At 48.5% G+C, this 21,390-nt stretch overlaps 1 protein-coding gene across 11 annotated transcripts in view; it reads left to right on the top strand.

The window, feature by feature from the left end:
* FRMPD3 (FERM and PDZ domain containing 3) overlaps positions 1-21,390 on the top strand; it is a 139,529-nt gene that overhangs the window by 79,532 nt on the left and 38,607 nt on the right. For 6 of the 11 annotated variants that reach the window (XM_060292625.1, XM_060292618.1, XM_060292616.1 and 3 more), the window contains 5 exons: positions 1,990-2,035; positions 11,698-11,802; positions 15,248-15,355; positions 18,142-18,273; positions 19,959-20,078. In XM_060292625.1, the coding sequence (XP_060148608.1) occupies positions 15,251-15,355; positions 18,142-18,273; positions 19,959-20,078 (357 nt within the window). In that variant the 5' untranslated portion in view covers positions 1,990-2,035; positions 11,698-11,802; positions 15,248-15,250. Of the gene's footprint in view, positions 1-1,989; positions 2,036-11,697; positions 11,803-15,247; positions 15,356-18,141; positions 18,274-19,958; positions 20,167-21,390 lie in introns of those variants that run through there. The other 5 variants (XM_060292622.1, XM_060292624.1, XM_060292619.1 and 2 more) reach the window with 3 other exon arrangements.

The following is a 21,390-nucleotide window of genomic DNA, read 5'->3' as shown; positions in this document are numbered from 1 at the left end:
TCCCCCTCCAGCTTAATATCGTGGAATGTGTCTGGTCCCTGATGACCCTTAGTTTGTCTCTTCTCCAAGTTCAGTTTGTCCATTGCATTCCCCCACTCTCCACCCTTCACCCTTCACACTCCACCACCACACCAATATGGGGTGAGTTCTTTCAATCCCATCAGGGTATACTGGCGTTCTTTCAGGCTGACCCCTCGGAAGTCTTTGCTTTGCTTCTAGTGGATATCTTTGCACCCCAGAACAAGGTAGCCTGATTTTGTGAGGGAGCCCAGAGCATTTTCTGGGTCAAGACAGAGCTCACTCATTTGATAACCTCAGGGGCTAGCAGATCATTCATTCATTCAGTAAATATTTATTATAATGAGTGTCTACTGTGCATGAGGCATTGTTCTAGGCACTAAATATACAGCAGTGAATAAGCTAGATGAAAATCCTTGCCCATTGGAGTTTACATTCTAGTGGAAGGAGACACACCATAAGCAATAAACATGATAAATAAGTATTGTACAGTATACTAGAAGTTGCTGAATGTTATTGAAGAATAGAAAGGGGATAAGGATAAAGAAGATCAGGAATGCTGGGCACAGGGGTGCAGAGTGCAACTTTAAATAGCACGGCCAGTGTCGGCCTCAATGAGGAGGTGACATTTGAAGAAAGACTTGGAGACTTCCCTGGCGGTCTAGTGGTTAGGACTCCATGCTTCCACTGCACAAGTTTGATCCTAAGATCCTGCATGCCGCGCAGCGTCGCCAAAAAAAAAAAAAAAAAAAAAAAAAAGACTTGAAGAAAATGAGGATGTTAGAGAAGGCAAGAAGAACCCAGCGTAAAGGCCCTAAAGCAGGAGTGTGTCTGGTGTGTTTGGGGAACAGGGGAGAAGCCAGCGTGTGGAGTGGGGTAAAGAAGGGGGAGAGTTGTAGCTACTGCAAGGACTTTGGCTTTGCTCTACATGACATGGGGAGACGTGGCAGGGGCCGGAGTACAGGAGTCACATAATCCGATTTACACTAGGCACCTGCCCTGGTCAAGAGACAGGATTTTCTATGGTGTTTTCCCTGGAATACAACTCCTTCCTTCCCCTGGGAGCTTCCCAGACCCTGCAGATGATTCATCCCTGGACTCTGCCTCATTGAATATGGGAAATGGTCCAAGTCCTTGAGCAGGGAGCCTTGGCCTTTCTTGAATACCCAGAATCAAGGGCATCTTGACTCTGCTTCCTGAACACCTTTGTTCCCAGAAACATTTGAAAAAGGCCAACAAAGAGAGGGGAAGCTCCTTCAAGGCGAACTCTTTCCATTCCTTCAGTTCTTTTAAAGGATTATGTATTCCTGGAAGAGAATTTTCATACCTCACAGCTTGTTGGATCATTGGCGTAATTCTTGTCTGAAGAGTTTCAAATTCTTCATCCTTTTGAATATTTGCTATCTGGAGAGTCTTGCCTTCCACCTGTTGCTTCCTGGCTCTCATTTTTTTGGTCCTTCAATTAAAACAAATCTGCTGAGTATGAGTCATGATGACCAAATGACCTCCTTTGGGTTTTTCCTTTCAGTTTCTCCTCTTGCTTAAATACCAAATTGCCAATAATCATGGTACACATTTCCCAGGACTCTGACTGTGCTCCCTTTGAGTTTCATAATTCAGGTCTTTAGTTTTCCTTGAGAACTTTTTAGCCTATAGATAAAATTGCTCCTAGGCTTTGAGGATTTCTACAGAGAGAATGTGAGAAGGAATATTAAAAAAGACCTGAAAAATGACAACCCCAGAGATAATGGTAATACCGTCTTCAGACGCCTGTGTGAACCTATATGTATGGCGTATGTCAGCCGCCACAAATGATGGCAGGCGAGGCAGCCATGCACATATTTAGATTGCCCTCTGTCCTAATCCATGTACCTGAATGCAGCCCAGGGGAGAATTCTGGTGTTGCTTCTTGTGCTAGATGAGTACCCAGTGCATGATACACTACTCTCCTGTTCCCTCTTCTCTCTGTAGGAACGCTAAGGAATTCATCGTTCTTACAGTTCTGCACACTCATCAGGTGAGTGAGCCTCTTTGCCATCCGCCCTTCCTCCTGACTGAGACAAGAGTATCCCCATATCGGAAAGTTATAGCCATGGGAGAAGGGGAGGAGAGAGACGAAGACCAACATTGTTGTGAGCCAGGGATTTAGGAGTGAACTTAGAAGCATACTTTCGGAACATCTTGTCTACACTCACATCCCAGACTTGAGGATTTTGAAGGGCTACACAGTGCTTTGTTCTGTCTTGTGCTCTCTGCTTTGCCCCACTTAAGCTGCCCCACCCCTGCCCCAGTTCCAGACATATTTTCTACCTCCTTTTTGCTGTGCCCCATCAAAATTTCCCTGTCCAGTGTCCGATTCCCTTAATCCTTGCAGATGGTGGATGCTAATCTTATTTACTCATTCACACAGGTGTATACTAAATGGCCTACAATATGTGAGACACAGCACTGTTTTGGGGGATTTACTGTAAAGTTGCTGGGGAGGTACAGTTGGACAAACAGGTTCATCTTTGTCCAGGTTCAGTCACTAACTGGCTATGTGACCCTGCGTGAGTTAGTTCCCTTTTCTGAACCTGTTTCATCATCTGTAAATTGAGGGATTTAGACTAGAACAGTGTTCCCTGAACTTGCCTGATCATAATAGTCACCAGGACTGTTTATTAAAAGTGAAAGTCGGGCTTCCCTGGTGGCGCGGTGGTTGAGAGTCCGCCTGCCGATGCAGGGGACACGGGTTCGTGCCCCGGTCCGGGAAGATCCCACGTGCCGCGGAGCGGCTGGGCCTGTGAGCCATGGCCGCTGGGCCTGCGCGTCCGGAGCCTGTGCTCCGCAACGGGAGAGGCCACAACAGTGAGAGGCCCGTGTACCGCAAAAAAAAAAAAAAAAAAGTGAAAGTCCCCAGACCCTTCTTCTCAAAAGTTGAAATCAGAAGGCCCAGTGTCCATTGCTAGTCACATCCTTTTAGTCATCTTAACTCAAATTCACAAACCCAGGTGCAAAACTTCTGCATGCAAAACTCAGGGCCCTCCTCCCACTTCCAGCCTAGTTGTCCCTTTCCAGTGTCCCCAACTCTACCCTGCACCCCAGCACTTATGTCCCAACCCCATCGCATAGCCACAGGGGAGGTCACATCTGTTGGGGATGGGAGACATGAAATCAGAGGAGACTTCACAGAGGAGGCTGCACCTGAGCTCTACCTTGAGAGATGGGGCAGGATTTCCCAGGCACAGATGGAGGGAAAGATTACCCAGAGAGAGATGACATTTCTGTGCAAAGCGAGGGGCAGTGCATAGATGCAAGGCATGGGCTCACGAGTCTGGAGGACGGGGTTCAAATCAAACTCTGGCATTTACTGCCTCTCCTCATGGCCCCCAGCCATCTTCTGTGTCAATGTGAACCACACACACAAACATACAGACACGCTTTCTGGTATTTAGGCCTTTCTCAATTCCAATTCTCCTGTCTCAGGGCTTGCAAGCTCTACCCCTCAGTGGGTGTTACCAATAGGCCCCTCCCTCCCCACCTTACTGCACATGATTAGTTGCCTAGTGGGCAGTGGGCAGTCAGCCCTCATTCCCCAATCACCTGCCATGAAAATGGCTACCAGTTCCCCCAAAAAATGATGCTTGTGGCGTGGTTGGAATTTACCTCTCTGATCAGAGACCCATTGTGGGTTACTTTGTTAGTCAGGTCTCCTCAAATGTCACTTCCTTGTACAAACCTTCCTGGACTATCCTTTCTAAGATAGAATCTACCTGCCACTATCTCCTGATACTGCTTAATTTTCCTAGCAGAGCTGAAATATTATATTTTTTTAACTTTTTGTTTTGAAATCATTGTAGAGTCACAGGAGGTTGCAAAGCTAGTACAGTGACATCCTTTACCATGTTTCTCCCAGTGGCTACATGTTACATACCTACAGTACCATATCAGAACTGGGGCACTGATGTCAGTACAATGTGTGCGTAAGTTTCAGTGTCACTCTATCACATGTGTGGCTTCGTGTATCAACACAGTCAAGATACTGGACAGTTCTATCACTGAAAGGATCCCACATGTTGCCCTTTTATGGTGCCCCTACTCACCACCCTCAATCCCTGTCAACCACTAGTCTGTTTTCCATTTCTGTAATTTCATCCTTTCAAGAATATTATATAAATGGAATCATAGAGTATGTAACCTTTGGTGGTTGGCTTTTTTCACTCAGCACAATGCCCTTGAGATTCATCCAAGCCATTGCTTGTATTAATAGTTTGCTCCTTTTTATTGCTGAATAGTATTCCATGGTATGGATGTACCACTGTTTGGTCATCCACCCATTGAAGGACATTGGGGTTGCTTCCAGACTTTGGCTAGCCCAGTTAAAGCTGCTATAAACATTCATGTACAGGTTTTTGTGTGTGTGAGCATTAAGTTTTCATTTCTCTGGGACAAATGCCCAAAAGTGTGATTGTTCAGTCATATATTAAATGTATGTTTAATTTATTAAGAAACTGCCAGGCTACTTTCCAGAGTGGCTGTATCATTTTACATTCCCATGAAACATTATACTTATAGGTGTTTATTGTCTGTCTCCCTCAATAGAATGTCAGCTCCACGAGGGTAGAGGCTGTGGTTCACTGCTGTATCCCCAGCGCCTGGAACAGCAGCTGGCATAGAATAGGCACTCAATAAGTATTTGTTGGAGGAACGAAGGAAATCCAACTTCCAGCCATCACGGCAACCTAAACTAAAACTAAACTAAACTCAAGTGTCCAAACTTAGGTGCAGAATGAAGAGCCTAACATCCCCCTGCATCTCTGTCCCAACTCTCATCCCAGTGCCCCCAACACCCCTTTGTCCCCCAGTTCTTATGCCCCCACTGCCCATCCCATGGCCTCTTTGCCATGGCCAGGCTGCTTTCCTTCTCTCCTTTGTACATTTCTTAGTTCTCACTGCCCTGCAGACTTCTGTCCTTGAGACTCATGTCTTCCAAACACCTTTGCCTGACTAACCTCAATGAGAGTTTCTAGTTCATTCATTTGTTCACCAAACATTTACTGAATGCTTACTATTCTAGGCACTCTTCCAGGCTTGGAATATGGCAGTGCACAGGACAGACATGGTTCCTACTCTCAGAGAGCTTACATTCTAGTTCTTGGCCTTGTGCTCTCTAAACCCTAGAAACATTGAAAAGTGGGTGAGCACATATACACAGGAGTGTATATTGTAAAAACAGGAGTGATAGGTAAAACAATTAGCAACCTGTACAGGAGGGGCCTTCCAATCAAAATGTAAGCCAGCCACAGGCACTGGAGCATAGTCTTACAGGCCGTCTAACTGTGCCAGGTGTTAACCCTTTAGTTGATCTTTTATAAAGAGGTCCCAGGGGAGAGGTCAGGTGGCACCCAGGAAGCTTAGGGCGCTGACTACTTACCAATCAGTGGGAGAGAATCCCTCAATAGTTTACAACACGTATGGCCATACCAGTGCATCCCAACCAAATGTCAGCCTTGCATACACGTACAGTCGATCCTCAGTATTCACAGATTCCGTATTTGCAGATTCGTCCACTGCCTAAAATTTATTTGTGACTCCAAAATCCATACTCACGGCAGTTTCCTGGTCATTTGCTGACATGCACACAGCGTGAAAATTTTGAGTCTCCCAATGCACATTCCCAGCTGAGGTCAAACAAGACGATGCTCTGTCTTCTTGTTTTAGCTGTCCTGCAGAGCTGTCCAGAGGATGGAGATGGTAGGGGGCAGTGCAGTGTAGTGCAGGAAGCTCCAGCTCTGGGGACAGTTGGATGGGGTTTGAATGCCAACTCTGTTAATGGGGCAGCTTCAGGCAAGTCACAACACTTCAGAACCTCATTTTCTCCTGGTGAAATAAAGAAAATCGAATCTACCAGGATGAGTTGTTTTTAGAATTTAAGATTATAATCTGTGTGAGATACACACACACACACACACACACACACACACACACTTCCCCCAGGAACAACTGTTCAGTATTCATTAGTTCAGCGCTCACACAACTATGAATAGCAGAAATCAACCGAGAGAATCTTCTCTCACGTTAAAGTGAAAGCTTCTTGAAGACCCCCAGCACATGTTCACTGTTACAGCTCCTACATCACAGAACACGGTAGCACTTGGCATCTCATGGGTGCCTCTTACCAGACTCTCATGTTCAAGCTTGACAGTCTCCAGAAGAAAATCTCCTGATAGGTCCAGGTTGTGGCCCAAGAATCTGTACTTTTAATAAGAGCCACAAGTAATTCTGATGCTCAGTAGAATTTGGGAAACATTGAACCAGACAATCTTTAAGGCCCCTGCCACTCCTACATTCTGTGGCTGATAATGGTCTAACATGGTGGTTCTCTACTGGTTATGCATTTGAACCTCCTGAGAAGCTCTTAAACATATTGATCCTTGGGGTCTAGCCTCGGACCAATTGAATTAGAAGCTCTGGGGATGGAGCCCAGGTATTGATCTTTTGAAAACTCTCCCCAAATGATTCTGATATGTAGCCAGGGTACACAGTCTAATGTGTAGTCTCTTTCTGATGGCATTTTCCTTTTAAAGGAGTGACTGTTACCATGACAGATCATTGGGGAGTATCTTGGGCAGTCATAGGGAATCCTTTCCCAGGGACCCTCAAACCATACTGCATAGATAGCCACTTATTAAGTCTATATGTATTTAAGAGTGTTCTTTAATCTTTGAGTGACCAACTATTCCCCGTGATTGACTGAATATGTATTCATTTTGGTACCCTTAGACCTTGTCACATCGTATGCCCTCAATAAATATTTTAAAATAAAGTACTGGCTTGTGTCCTAGAATAGCCCTGGCAAAGCAAGCAGACAGTCCCTTCAGATGAAACCCTAGTTTTCTGGTTTTGAAAACTTAGCCTGTACCCAAAGAGTCTCAGTCTCCTCTGCTTGGAACCACCTGTCCAGAAAAAAAGCCAAAATAATGGGAACCACCGCAGAAGAATTAGTTTCCACAGAGCTTCTTCAGTATACTGCTTGGCAGAGAGTAGGTACTCAAACCCTATCTGCTGAATTGATGAAGTAATTTGATATTAACCCTAGCAATCAACTACTGCCTTCTATTTGCCTACTCTGCGCTTGGTGCTAGGGGAAGACACAGCAATATAAAATGTCATCTCTTCTTTTGCAGCCTGGTTAGGGAGATGAGCAATGATGGTGTGGATTCACGAGGAGTACTACAGGAAACCCAGGGAGGGGAATGACGAGGTTGGGGAAGGGTTCAGGACCAAGGTAGAGTTTGAGCTGGGTTTTAGAGGTGGCATTTAGCTGAGCAAAAGGGACGCTGGGGGCCCTGAAGGGTGGGGATGGTGAAGAGATAGCATGAGGTAGACACAGAAGTGGGAAGAAGCCCCATGTGTCCAGGGAGCTGTGGGCAGAACACCCGACTAGGCGATAGATGGGGAGTGAGGGTTATGTGTGGTTTGTGGGGGACCTTGGAAGCCAGAGAGAGGACATGTTCCCCTCTAGGCAGTCCTGAATGCAGGAAGGAAAGACCCCTGGGTCCCTTATCAGTGGGCCCCTGACACCAGGATGGCCCTCCATTGTCTCCGGCTCCCACAGTGGTTGCTATGGGAATTGCTTATAAGTAGGCTCAGGTGTCAAAGAAAATGAGGCAGCAGAAAGGGAAATCAGGAGGCTGTCAAAGCTTCAGGAACCTGAGCTCCGTGTTCTTAAAATCCTTTCACAATTATCAAAGTGCGGCCCTATCATACACTAAAACGTTTGGCCATATACCTGTCTTTGGCCAAGGTATAAGTGAACACAACCCTGAAATCTGCACTAATAGAGCCACCAAATTAAAAAATGGTCAAAGAATCACCAGCTGCTTAATTCAGTCCTGAGGGAAAAGCAGCCTCTCTCTTCTGTTGCTTATTCCACGGAGCCGCTGGCTTCATATTTACTTCAAGGGGCTTGCAATGGCCCCGGAGGTACTTAGCAATTCTAGTCCCCTGTTTCAGGCCAAAATTCATTTCAGCCAGAAAGGGTGCCCATTGCAAAATGAGACTCGCAGCTGCTTGGAGGAAAAATGGGGTCAGTCAGGAGCTCAGATGTCCCAGCTTTAAGGTACTCAGTCTATGCTTAGTGCGTTAGGACATTTCCAACAATTCCTGGGCACTACCCTCTCAGAGATTCTGACTTTTGAAGTCTGGTGTAGGCCTAGAAATCTGTGTTCTCTAACGAGCATTTCCCAGTGATTCTTATCATCAGGTAAGTTTTAGACATAGTGGGTGAGTGCATGCTAACGAGTTAGTGCAGGACTCTGAATTTCTTCTGTAAAGGGCCATATAGTAAATACTTTAGGCTTTGTAGGCCTAACGGCTGTGTTCCAATAAAGCTTTATTTACTAAAATATGTGGTGGGCAGGAGCTGGCCCACACAGGCCCATAGTCTGCTGGCCCCTGAAGTGGGTTCATTATTCCTTCTAGGTACCACATTTGAATGTTGACTAGGGCCTTCCCAATTCTCAATACTTTAATTCAAATGAGCGACTCTAGTATCAAGAACTTCAGGCCCCATATTTGCACTTTGAAGATGCTTTGGGACAGGGTGACCTTTGAGAGCCCCTCAAGTCACACTGCAAGACAGGTGTCACCTGTGTCGCAGCATAAAGCTAGACATGACTCTGTGACATGTAGCAGAGACCAGCTGGCAACGAGTGAGTCACCATCAGTGATCAAGGCTGAAGACCGAGAATAGGATGGAGTCTCAGAAACCAACAGGACAAGGGTCAATGAGGAATGAGGCACAAACAAGCTGAAAACAGCTGTACAACAGACACTGGAAATGACTGTAATCCTTGAGGATAGCAAGGAGGCTGTCCCCTCTCCATACGTGATACATAAGAGGGTACCAGTTAGGGTTCTTCATTTGTTCAAATCCATTCACTAGGACCAAGGTAGAACCAGACCAGTGAACGAAAGACCAGGAATGGACTTCCAGCTTCAGTCCGCTGTGGGGGATGGTGGCTAATCCAAGACTCAGAAAATCTGGGTTCTGTTTTTTGCTCCACTACTCAGTTATTTTGATGCATTGAGTAAACTGTATCCTCTTCCCTGGCCTCCGTTTCTTATGTAAAAATGAAGGGTGGACTAAATGGCCCATTCAGGTCTCTAGACATACCTCATTCCACACTGTGCACGAGGGCATTCGATGACGGATGATCACAGAGAAAAGAGAGGGCGGCTGTCAGGTAGAACAGAGTTCACCTACCTTGTGTCTGGCACCTCCGGTGGAAATGTGACTACTGTGGAGACAGAGTCAAGCAGAGCTGCCTGAACAGAAGTACAGATCCTTCTATCTTGCCCCTCCCTTTGCTCCTGCCACAGCCCACAGCCTCCACCCAAGATTTGAGCACCAAGTTGTGCAACACAAAGGCATTTCTCGACTTCCATGAACAATCAATACTGTAATCACTTTCTGCAACGATCTCCAGCCCTGGATTTCCTTGTGCTATATTGTCTGCTGCCAACAAATTGTCTCTGTGGCTCGGGAGGAGAAGTCTAAGGTTCCTTTAGCTCAGTGGTTCCCAACCTTAGCTGCATTTTGAAATCATCGGAAGCTTAAAAAGATACCAATACCTGGGCCCCAGCCCCAGGAATTTAAAAATGTTTTAAAAGCCCCGGGGTTTTTTTTAAAGCTCCTCCCTCCGGTGTTTCTGCCCTCTAGCCAGCACTGAGACTCAGTGGCTATCTGCAGTTTGCCCTCTGTGGGGAGTGAGATTGTCGGCTCCAGAAGAGAACACAGCTGGGACCAGGGCCCAAGAGCTGACGAGGACGTTTGTTGCTGGTGTGTCTTTATCTTAGGGCCCTGCCCTCCTGTGGCTGATCTAGTAAATGAATCCCAACCGCAGCGTTAATGGCAGAAAATAGCTTAATGTATTGCCTTCCCAGCTGGTGGGGACCCTTCAGGGCCTTAACACAAAGGAATGCTTGATTGTAGCGCTCGCAGGCTCCACGTCAAGACTGGTAGGGGAGATGGTTTGAAGGAGCCCCAAGCCTGATTTCCCCCTTCCTCATCTCAGTAAATGGCATCTCCATTCTTCCAGCTGACTCCTCTGTCTCACCTCCCACAACTAGTCCGTCAACATAGCATCTTGGTTCTATCTTCAGAATCTAGCCAGAATCCACTCACTTGGGATCATAGCGCCATTATTACCATCTTGGCCCAAGCCTCCATCATATTTTAAACTGTATTCCTGCAGTAGACTCCGAACAGGTCTCCCTCCTCTGGCTGCCACCCTCCCTCCTCTGGCTGCCACCCTCCTGTACTATTTTCCACACAGCAGACAGAGGCATCCGTTTTAAATGCAAGTCAGACCCTGTCTGCTCAAAACCCTCCGGTGGAGCAAAATCCAAAGTTCCTGACACGGCTTACAAGGCCCTACGTGATCCAGCCCCCAGACTCCTCTGCGGCTCCCCGCTCAGTCATTCCACTCCGGCCACACTGGGCTTCCTGGCTGTTCCCCACGCACCCCAGTCCTCCTCCCACCTTAGAGACTTTCTTGTTCTTTCTTCCTGGAAGGCTCTTGCTCCAGATGTCCTCATGGCGGTCTCAACCTCACTTCCTTCAGGCCTCTGCTTAAATGTCACGTCCTGGAAGAGGTCTTCCCTGACGGTCCCGTCTAAGATAACACCCCGGCCGCTCCCCACCCTCACGGCCTCAGTCTCTGCTGTAGTCCCTCACTCTGCTCGATTTGTCCTCGTGTCCTTATTTGCTACCTAAGAGACATTTCTGTGTTTATTGTCTGTCTGTCTGTCCCTGCTAGGATGGGCGCTCCCTGAGGCCAGGGAGTTTTGCCCATCTTGTTCACTGCTGGATCCCTCATCACCTGGAACTGTGCCTGGTACAGAGTGGGCCCTCCCTAAATTTGTCACACGGATGAATAAATGCCCCCAAAGACATGAGGGTGCCCCTCACCAGGGCTCCTGCATTTCCTCAAATCCACGGCCCACCCAGGAAAGACTTAGTTTCCAGCATTTGCTAACCATGCGTCCTGCTGAATTTGTGGGAGCTTTCGAAAACTGGAGAGCCTAGCTGATTGAGCATTTCTTATAGAATTGGATGAACAAAGTAGTGGAGAGCCCAGAACTAGGAAGCCAGGACACCTGGGTAAAATCCCTAATGGCTCTACTCCCCAATAGTGTAGAAATAGTGGAGAAATCCTTTTGGAGGGCTAGACCTCCTTTCTTCCACATCTAAAATATTTTCTATGAGCCTCCATCCTAGGGGCAGGGCATATCTTTGAAGTGAATAAGATTATTTCTGTAAATCCTTTGCGACGTTCATATTCAGACATAATAAAAACCACCATTTAGGTATATCTCACATTAAGAAAATCAAATATTTAAAACTTCAGTGCATGTTATTACAAAGAATTTTTGCAAACTCCCCTAGGCCCATTAATAATGGGATTCAACTTACTCCAATTCGATTCATGCCCAGCTTACAGAGAACATACCAGTCACCTAAGGAGGCACTTAGCACATTGCCTTGCACCTAGTAGGGAATCAATACTTATTTATTGGCTTATTGATCAGCAGGGCAAAGGGTACCCATACGGAGACATCTTAAGTCCCGTGCAGCAAAGGTCGGGTTTTTCCCAGGGATGGAGAACTCACCAGCCCTCTCTGTTCTTTTTCCAGTCCCCCAAATCCGCCTTCATCAGTGCTGCGAAGAAGGCCAAGCTGAGATCCAATCCCGTGAAGGTCCGATTTTCTGAGCAGGTGGCAATTGGAGAAACAGATGCAGTAAGTGCAGCTTCGGCCTCCTCCCCGCGGCCCTTGGCCAGAGTCGGCCTGGCCGTCGAGGTCTCGCTCTGGGCCAGTTGCTCATCTGCTGCTCCTCAGAATGGACAGCATTATGATGAAGGGGTTGGAGCGGGGACCTCGGGACTCTGGGTGGGTATTGAGTGAGGGGTGTGTGGCATCCAGAGAAGCCCTGGGCATTGTGGGGAGAAGGGATATGTATCAATACTCTCAGAATCCTCACGGTGCTTCAAGAAATTTCCGTCTCTAGCACAGTGCTCCATAAACATTGTTTGGCTACTTGAAGGAAGGAAATAGTGGTTTTCTGAAGAGGTGGTGACATTGAGCTCTCTTCACGTTGAAGTGATCCCACAGCTCCAGGTCTCAATTGGAGAAGACTGTGCAATGAAGGGTGAAGCAGCCTGGGGGAAATGATATAGACTCATTAAGTCACAGAGCTTTTAGTAGGCACCGGCTGTGTTCCCAGCGTTACAAGGGATGCAAAATAAATGCCTGTTCCCTGCCTCTGGATACCTCTCAGTGATGTTGGGAGTACAAGCGGCTCAGACTGAGACAGTGTAGAATCCACCGCAGGGTGGTATGATTTCGAGGAGCAGGTGATGCTTGACCGCCCATGCCATGCAGCGGCCAATCTGGGGGGTCATGGCCAGCCCACTCTTTCGCACTGCTTTGTGGGGTTAACGTGAACTGAGCCATCTGTTCCAGATAAGCAAATGAGAAGAGGTGGGTGGAGCGCAGAAAGATGTGTATTAAGCGGCCATGGGTAACTCCGAGTCCTCTAGGAATCCGCAGAAGTTGGTGACATCCCATGGGGGTGGGTGAGGGAAGGACAGCCGGAGCTAACAGGCACTGTGTGCATTTACAGGCTGTCCTGGGCTGGGCTCTCGGGAGGCCCGTGGCATTTCTGTAGTGAGGAACAGCTGCAGCTGAGACAAGCTAGGAGGCCCAGCCTGAGTGGAGAAATCAGTAGGTTGCCAGGCACCCCTATAGTTCTTTGAGGCAGAGCCACCCAGACGAAGGGATGGATAGAGGACAGAGGTGTCTTCCGTCTCCATTTCCCTGACTCTCATACCCAAACTCCACCTAGGCCCTCCTCCATCCCTGTTCAAGGAAGGCTGTGAAGCCCAAGTGACAACTGGGCCCCATTGGCTAAGCCATCGGAATAATTGGTGGCTGAGCTCCGTGTCGGTCACAGAAGAAGAGGTTGAAGAGAAGCCGGGGCCAGTGAGCAGAGAGGAAAGGGAGTGGTGTGGAGTCCTTGTGGATCGGAGTAAAGCAGATCCTGAGGTCCAAGTCACTAAGGGGACATCTGTGTCCTGAACCCTTGAACACCCAGAGGAAGTGAGGCTTGAATTTGGAGAGTACAGATAGGTACAACCTATCCCGTCTTGGCATCACCGAGTAACCCACCAAGGCCAGGCCACCCAGTGAAGAATCCCTCCTCTCCTCCCCCTCCCCTTCTTTCCCTCCTTTTTCCTCCTCTTTCTTCCTCTCCCTTCCCCACTCCCCCTTCCTCCCCCATGATTCCCCTCTCCACATGTCACGTCTAGCCACAGGCAGAAGCCGGCCCCCACTGCAGACCAGTCTGCACATAAATGCCCCAGTGTAGCTAGAAACCCCCCAGGGTTACTCTGTCGCTCCAGGACAGGCTCCCGGACAGGCCACCAAGCATGGTGGAGGCTCTTGTCTGGGAGAGACACAGGGATCAACCTTCTCACTCTCACTGTGCTCAGGAAATGATGTCACAATACACGCCCACCACCACCACCCCAGTGTGGACCGTAGCAGCTTCACCACCGGTCAGGTCCCGGGGGGAGTCCAGGCCCAGGTGACTCCCAGCTACCCTATCATCCCTTTCTCTTGGTGTTCCAGCGCTTTATTAAGTAGCCAGAGCAAAAATAAATCCTGTGGGTGTTCCTTGCCAGCTCTATTTTTAAGCCCGATCAATTAAGTAATTATCTGAGTCCAACCCAGTGTGCTAAATAAAACCAGCCACCGCTGAGCGTCATCAGCCTGGGAATCCGGGGCCTCTGGGCTTGGCGGGAGCGAGGCGTCTCGGGATCAGGGAGAGGACCGGGGAGTCACTTTTCCAACTTTAGATCCCATCACTCCCCACTGTGGCTTGACTCCATCACGAAATGATCTGATGTCACGATAGCACCACTCCCCTCCTCCTACCACACCCTGACCCAGGAGGACTTGCTTATGTTTTCATACTTTGTCCGTGACAGTCCCTAGATCTGGACTGTTCTTGTCTGGCCTCTCTAATAGTCCATGCCTGCCACCTCCTTTAAAATCAAAATCCAATTCACCTCATCTGGGAAACCGTAGCTATCTTATACCTGTTGGTTTGGTTTGGTGTTATTGTTGTTCTCTAGTGGATTTGCGTATGTGTGCCAGGTCACTACTAGTGTAAGGCTAGACCCTGGTCCTCTGCGCTTGCTGTAGCCCCGGGTATTCGAAAATGGGCTTTGGGGGCTTCCCTGGTGGTCCAGTGGCTAAGACTCTGTGCTCCCAATCCAGGGGGCCTGGGTTCGATCCCTGGTCAGGGAAGTAGATCCCACGTGCCGTAACTAAATGATCCCGCATGCCGCAGTGAAGATCCCTCACGCGGCAGTGAAGATCCTGTGTGCCACAACCAAGACCCAGTGCAGCCAAATAAATTAATTAATTAAATATTTTTTTAATGGGCGTTGCCAGTGGTTCTCAATCAGCGTCAGTACCGCCCACTCTCAGAAAGCTTTTCGGAACATCTGAGGGTGTTTGGGGTCATCCCAACGATTTGGCATGCTATTGACATTTATTATCTCAGAGTCAGAGACGCTAAATGTCCTGCAGGGATTATGGCAGTCCCTGAATGATGAGTTGTTAGAGGTATGCAGGCATGAAAGAGCACTGTGGGTACCGGGAATGGTAAGATATGACTCTGGAAAAGTAGGCAGGGGCCAGGTCACAGAAGACCTAGGATGCCTTGAGGGAGGGAGACTGGCAGAGCAAAGGCATGGACGTGGAAGTGATCTCGATGTGTGAAGGGCCAGGTGGAAAGGCAGGAGTCAGGAGATAGGAGCAGGTGAGTGAGGCAGGCTCCTAAGGCCTTCCATCAGCCCTTCAGAGTGCGGTGGTCTCTATGGGCCAAGCCCCCTCTGAGCTGCGGAGCTTTGAGCCACAGTAGACTGTGGATGTGCAGTGACATCGAATGAAGGGTGAGCTTTGGATATGGCCCAGTGTCTTCTTGGAGAATTCGGTTCTGGTCTCCACGTTAACATTATCACTGATGGGTTCTTTCCTCTGTATCTCTGTCCTTCCATACCTTTGGTTCCCTGTCTCCTTCACTCACTCCTTTCTCTTCCTTTCCACGCCCCTCCTCTGGCTTCCCTCCTCCTTCTAAATGAGTCCCCCTCCTTGTCCTTTCCCTGCCTGTTCACAGAAGATGATGAAGAAAGAAGCTCTTCTCCTCATCCCCAATGTCCTGAAGGTTTTCTTAGAAAATGGGCAGATCAAGTCGTTCACGTTTGATGGCCGGACCACTGTTAAGGTACCCACAGGGTCTCCTCTCCCGGATTGGTGTTGTCCTCTCTTAGGAGGTGCTCTCCTCTGGAGCACACACCACTGCTGGTCCTTGGGCTCCTCTGAGTCTGCACCAAGCCGCTTGCTACCAGAGCAAGGTGGTCTTGGTCTTTGAACTCCTGCTTCTGGGAGCACCCTGTTGCAAAAACATACAGTCCTCGGATGACTGTGGTGAGGGAAAGTTGAATGCCCGACTGTGTGCTAGTGACTGTTTGTGTGTATGTGTGTGCGTGCGTGCACGCATGTACACGTGCATGCATGTGTGTATGCATGCATGTGTGCACACATCTGCTAACTGTTTCGTGTCCATGTTACACTGCGTCCTTCAAGGAGTGCTTAGGAGCTAAGGAGTATGAAGATCATTAAACCATTTATAAAGCAAAAGTGATTTAAATGGATACAATAACACCTACGCAAGTTTACACACAGAAATCAACAAACCATCTCTCAGGAGATTAGCTTAGCCATGGCTTGCTTTTTAAATACCAGCCAGCTCTTAAGCACTGAACCAAGATTTGAAAAGTCCACCAACAGTCCCTTTGGCTATTCCTTTCCCAGGAAGAGCAATTAATGAGCTCTGATTCTTAACGGCTCAGCCAGGCATCTAGAAGTTGTAGTTATTCCCTTAGTCCTGAGGAGGAGAGGCGATGTACTATTAACCCTCAGGTTCAGCTCTGCTCTGGGATAGAAATATCTGCTCCTGCTTCTTCTGGATTCTCTCCAGAAAGAGAATGCCATCCCCAGAATGAATGTTTCCATGCAATCAGTGCTGCCTGCCCAGAAAACCCACCTTGGCCCACGAATGTCCTGAGGTGCCCCTGCTGGGGCTAAGACAACCCTATAAATAAAGCAAGCCCTGGGCCAGGAAACTTTCCCTAAGAGGAGTTATCAGGTGTTCAGAATTGGCTTTGCCAGCGGTTCTCAGCCAGGGTTGGCACTGTCCCCTCCCAGGTAGTTTTTAGGAATGTCTGAGGGTATTTGGGGTCATCCCCATGGTTTGGCATGCTACTGGCATTTGGCATCTCGGGGTCAGAGATGCTAGATGTCCTGCAAGGAATGGGACAGTCCCCGAATGATGAATTGTCCTGTCCAAAGTGCCAGTAGCGCCCGAGTTGCAAAAGCCTGGGCCTAACCCGTGTTGATTGAACCGAGAGTTTCTTAGGAAGGCTTAGGCCTGGGTGGGTCCCCCAGGGGACTTAGGACCAAAACACACTCCTTAGGGTGCCGCAGAATGGTCTCTTGACTATCGAAGGTTTCCGTCTATGAGAGGGACATTGAAACTAGGCCACCCAGGGGTGTCCAAGTTCCCCTCCTCCAGATGTGGGTATCTCTCTGTGTCAGAATCTTCCTTTGTGTTAAATCATGGACCGGTATGTCCGTTGTCGATCTGTCTCCACACTGGAGCATTTACTCCTCTCTTTCCCCGTGGAGGCTCCTCTGAGCGTCCTCCCACCTCACAATGTCACCGCCGTTAGTGCTTCCAGGTAGCCCCAGCCTTCCAGGACAGCAGCGTCCCCTGGCTTGTGACCTTACCATGACTTCAGGGAGGGTGCACTGGCTGTTCATTGGAACTTGGACAGGCTGCCAGGCCGCTTGTCCCAGAGAGGTACCTGGGTGAATTGACAGCCTGGCATGGGAGCTGTTAGACTTGTAACACTGGTTGGCAATCACCAGCTTGGCCGTCCACAGTCCCAAAGCAGCCGAACTGCAGAGAAAATCTCATCTCTCCCTGCCAGCACTTCAGCAACACTGGCGCCTCTGTGACTACTTGGATAATACAAAGAGATATTCTCAAGTACCCACCAATTTCCAGCCTAACATTTGAATAGCTAAACAGCTGTCAATGTTCACTGAGGGGCTTGTTTGGCAACCCTGGCTGGAAGGGAGCTTCGCATTCCCAAGCCTGCTTCTTTCCAGCCTTCGGGGGCTGAGCGATGCCGATTCTACGAACACACACGCTGGAAGCCAGTGTATGCTGAAGCCACAGCAAATAGATGGTAGAAGTCTCAAAACTGACATGTGGGCAGCCCCCATGGATCTGCTTCCAGACACCCTAATATCAAGAGTAGGGCAGCGGAGCAGAGTGCAGAAGTAGTCAAATTCATGACTGTACATAAAACACATGACATTGTTCCTCTGCGTGGATGCATTTTTCAAGTTGCTAAATTGATCGTCTCTCAAAGCCAGCTAAATCAAAGATGAACATTTTGCCAGTAACTCCAGTCATTCAATTTAGGTTATGAATCCAGAAATCGTCTACTTTTTAATCATGTAATTGTGGCTTTGGCTTTTGTTAATTCCTAAGTTGCCGGACAAACCAGAGTGAACGTTCTGACTCATGTGAGAAGCTGAGGGAAGAACCAACACAGTGCCTGGCACTTAGGACACACTCAGGAGACAATTTGTTGAATGAAAGGAGAGAGGGGGGGAGGAAGGGCCATGACCTTCTTTTGCCATATGCCTGGCCCGGCCAAGTTCAGAAATACCTCCCTCCACCCCCTGCACCTGTGGTGTTCCCCAGGGCCCAGGCCTCTGAACAGCACTCCTGGGTCATTCTCCTCATCCTGGAGCGCCATGCCTGGGCTACCATAAAGGCCAGTGTCTCTGTCTGGCCCACTTTCCCAGCCTCAGCCTTCTCCCCAGGACTATCTTTCTGGATGTTCAGTCCCCGTCTCCCATTTTGGGTCCTGTCCTGCTTAGAGTATCTTAGAGCTGGAAGGGATCTCTCTCTCAAGGCTCTTTTGTCTTCCACAGGATGTCATGGTGACATTACAGGACCGGCTTTCCCTGAGGTACATTGAGCACTTTGCCCTTGTCCTTGAATATGCCGGGCCAGAACAGAACCACAAGTTCCTGCTTCTCCAGGACAAGCAGCCCCTGGCTTATGTAAGTAACTCCTTTGTCCTGGCCTGATAGCTTTGCAGATGGCCTTTAGTAGAGAAGAGGCCACCAGGTACTCTCCTTCTGGAAAATTCATCATGATACGCTCAGCCAGCTCCCAGAAGTCCCAATTCTCAATCAAGATCTTTATGACCCACCCACAGAGGCCTTTTCAAATGTCTCTTGGGAATTCCCTGGAGGTCCAGTGGTTAGGACTCTGTGCTTTCACTGCCAAGGGCCCGGGTTCAATCCCTGGTCAGGGGACTAAGATCCCACAAGCCACACAGCACAGCCAAAAAAAAACTCTGTAAAATGTCTCTTGTGACCTAAGAAAGGCATGACAGTTGTTAGTCTTGGCGGTCACTAGTGGGGAAAGCATGGGGTGGTGATTTACCGCGTGCAAGACTGAATTGAGCAGTGTCAACTCCACTGTCCCCTGGAGGTCCTGCTAGACTTTTCCTCCTGCGAGGGGAAACTTTACCTTCAGGGTGAAGGCTGTAATATGGAAGGATGAGCGAGTGGAGTCTAGTGAGACCTCTGAGGCTAGGACACACGTGGGCTGGGAACGGGCTGGGTGCGACCAAGCATAGACAGCATGTCACCCGTGTCAAGTTCCAAAGTAGAGTAGGAGAAAGTGTCTTATCTTCCCAGCCTCTGGAAAAAGGCCAAGGAAATCCAGGATTGCTCGATAGTATTTTACCAGTGGTGATGCACCATGGAGAGCAAGAGAGGCAACCAGGGCCAATCAGTGTTCCCAGGGAGTGGAGACTTCCTTCCCTGGTGGTCCAGTCGTTGAGACTCCGCGCCTCCAATACAGGGGACGGGGGTTCAATCCCCGGTCAGGGAACTAAGATCCCACATGCCGCGTGCCGCGGCCAAATAAATAAATAATTTCTCAGTTGCTTCAAAAAAAATATATTCCCAGGGAGGGAGGGAAGGAGTTGGAGAGAGACGGCTGGGAAGAAATGTCTGAAGGAAGCGAAACAAAAGCTGAAATCAGACACGCAAAAATGAAAGGATTTAGGAAAGAAGAATTCTTCAAGTTTAGCTCTCAGCCAGATGCACTTCAGAGACTCACAGGTTCCCACCTGTGAAGGAAAGGTGGGTGTCCTGCCTGGAGGGATGCCTAAGCGCCTCCCCACCCCTCAAGGGGCCTTGTGGATCCAACTGGTCTCTTGTTCCAAATGGGATTTTTAAGCATTTTTATTACAAAAAAATCTCAAATATACACCAAAGTAGAAGGAATTGGATAATGAACCCTCATTACCTATCCCAGCTTCAGCAGTTACTGGTATATTGCCAGCTTGTTTCAGCTACACCTCCAAATGGGATTTTAAGTCTTTGATTTGCTTTCTCATAAGCAACTTCCTTTGCTTGAGGCTGAGCCCCTCTGCAAGGCAAAGGCATTAGCCCCGCAGCAAGAAGAGTCAGAGAAGTTGCCAGGAGCCCTTGCTTCCTACCTCATGTCCTGGGCCTTAGGTTGTTGATAAAGGCCAAGTCGTGGATAAGTGGTTCGAAAATTCTAGTCACTTTGGGTCAGAAGGGCAGAAAAGACTTAGCTCCTCATCACTTTCCCCAGTGGTAATTGGGATCAGCCAGGCCCTGCCTTGAAGAGCCGCCGAGCTGACTCCTGGCACCCAGCCACTGATCCCAGCTCTCTTTTCCTCCCACCTCTCACCCCTGGGATTCAGGTAGTGCAGCGGACACACTATCATGGAATGAAATGCCTCTTCCGGATAAGTTTCTTTCCCAAAGACCCGGTGGAGCTGCTGCGTCGGGATCCTGCTGCTTTCGAGTACCTCTACATCCAGGTAGAGTCTGGCTTGGGGATACACAGACAGACAGACCAATGGACAAACAAGCTGGCAGGCTGTTCTGCCATCACAATGAAGTCGCTATGTAAGTTTTTCCAACCTTCAGGTAGCTCTGAAGGCTCTCTTATTTTCTGCTACCACCGTAGGCCATGGTCAAGTTGGTTGGCCTGGCAACCTGAGCTGGCTCTGGCTCCAAGTCTTGTCTGTTTGTCTAGACAGATCTTATCAGTTTTCAGGAGGAAGCAACCCCAGTAACTCTGGCATCTTCACAGCATACCCCGGTTTAACAAGTGCATTTGAGTAACAGGAGGTCCCAATCCCCAATCCCGAGCTCCACTAAGGAGATGGTTCCCAGTTCAGTTCATCCAGAAACGTTTGCTGAGCACTTCCTCTGGGCCAGGCCCTGTGCTAGGTGCTGACAATCAAGGTGGTCAAAGAACTATCCTAGATCGCTAGAGCTCATAGGCAGATATGTGCACAAATAAAGGCAGTGTGACAGGCACGCACCATGAGGATGGCAGGGTACAATGTCAGTAGGGGCACTCAGGAAGCAATTTGCCAACTCTCCCTGGGAGGGGCACGATGCAGGCTTCACAGAGGAAGTGATGCATGCGTGCTGTTAGCCTTGAAAGATGAGTGGACGTTTGCTGGGTGCAGAGATGGATGTTTAGTTCAGATAGTTTGGAATTTGGTGACAGGACCTTGTCCACCCTCTCTCTCCCCTCTGTGATGATGTGTTCAGCTGTATTCCTTTTCTATACTGAACAGCTTTAGTGAGGTCTAATTGACGCACGGCAAACTGCACGTATTTAAAATGGCAGTGTGATAAGTTTTGACATATGTTTATATCCACGAAACCATCACCGCACTCAAGATATTAAACACATCCAACACCCCCAAAAGCCTCCCCAGGCTCCTTTGTAATTCATACTCCCATCTCCAGGCGGCCACCGACCTGCTTTCTGTCACTGCAGATTACTTTGCGTTTTCTACAGTTTTATACAAATGAAATCATACGGTGTGAACACTTATTTTGATCTCACTTCTTTCACTCAGCATAATGGTTTTGAGGTCCACCCATGTTGTTGTGTGTATCAGTAGTTCATTCCTTTTCATCGTTGAGTAGTGTTCTATCGTATGGATGTATAAAAATTTGTTTACAGTTCACCTGCTGATGGACATTTGGGTTGTCTCCATGTTTTGGCTACTACAAATAAAACTTCCATGAACATTCACGTACAAGTCTTTGTATGACATATGCTTTCTTTTCTCTTGGGTAAATACCTAAGAATGGAATGGCTTGATTCAT

The sequence above is a fragment of the Globicephala melas genome, chromosome X (assembly GCF_963455315.2).
Source record: "Globicephala melas chromosome X, mGloMel1.2, whole genome shotgun sequence".
Classification (NCBI taxonomy): domain Eukaryota; kingdom Metazoa; phylum Chordata; class Mammalia; order Artiodactyla; family Delphinidae; genus Globicephala; species Globicephala melas.
Note: the sequence above shows the minus strand (reverse complement) of the source record. Positions and strands in the feature narration are given on the sequence as shown.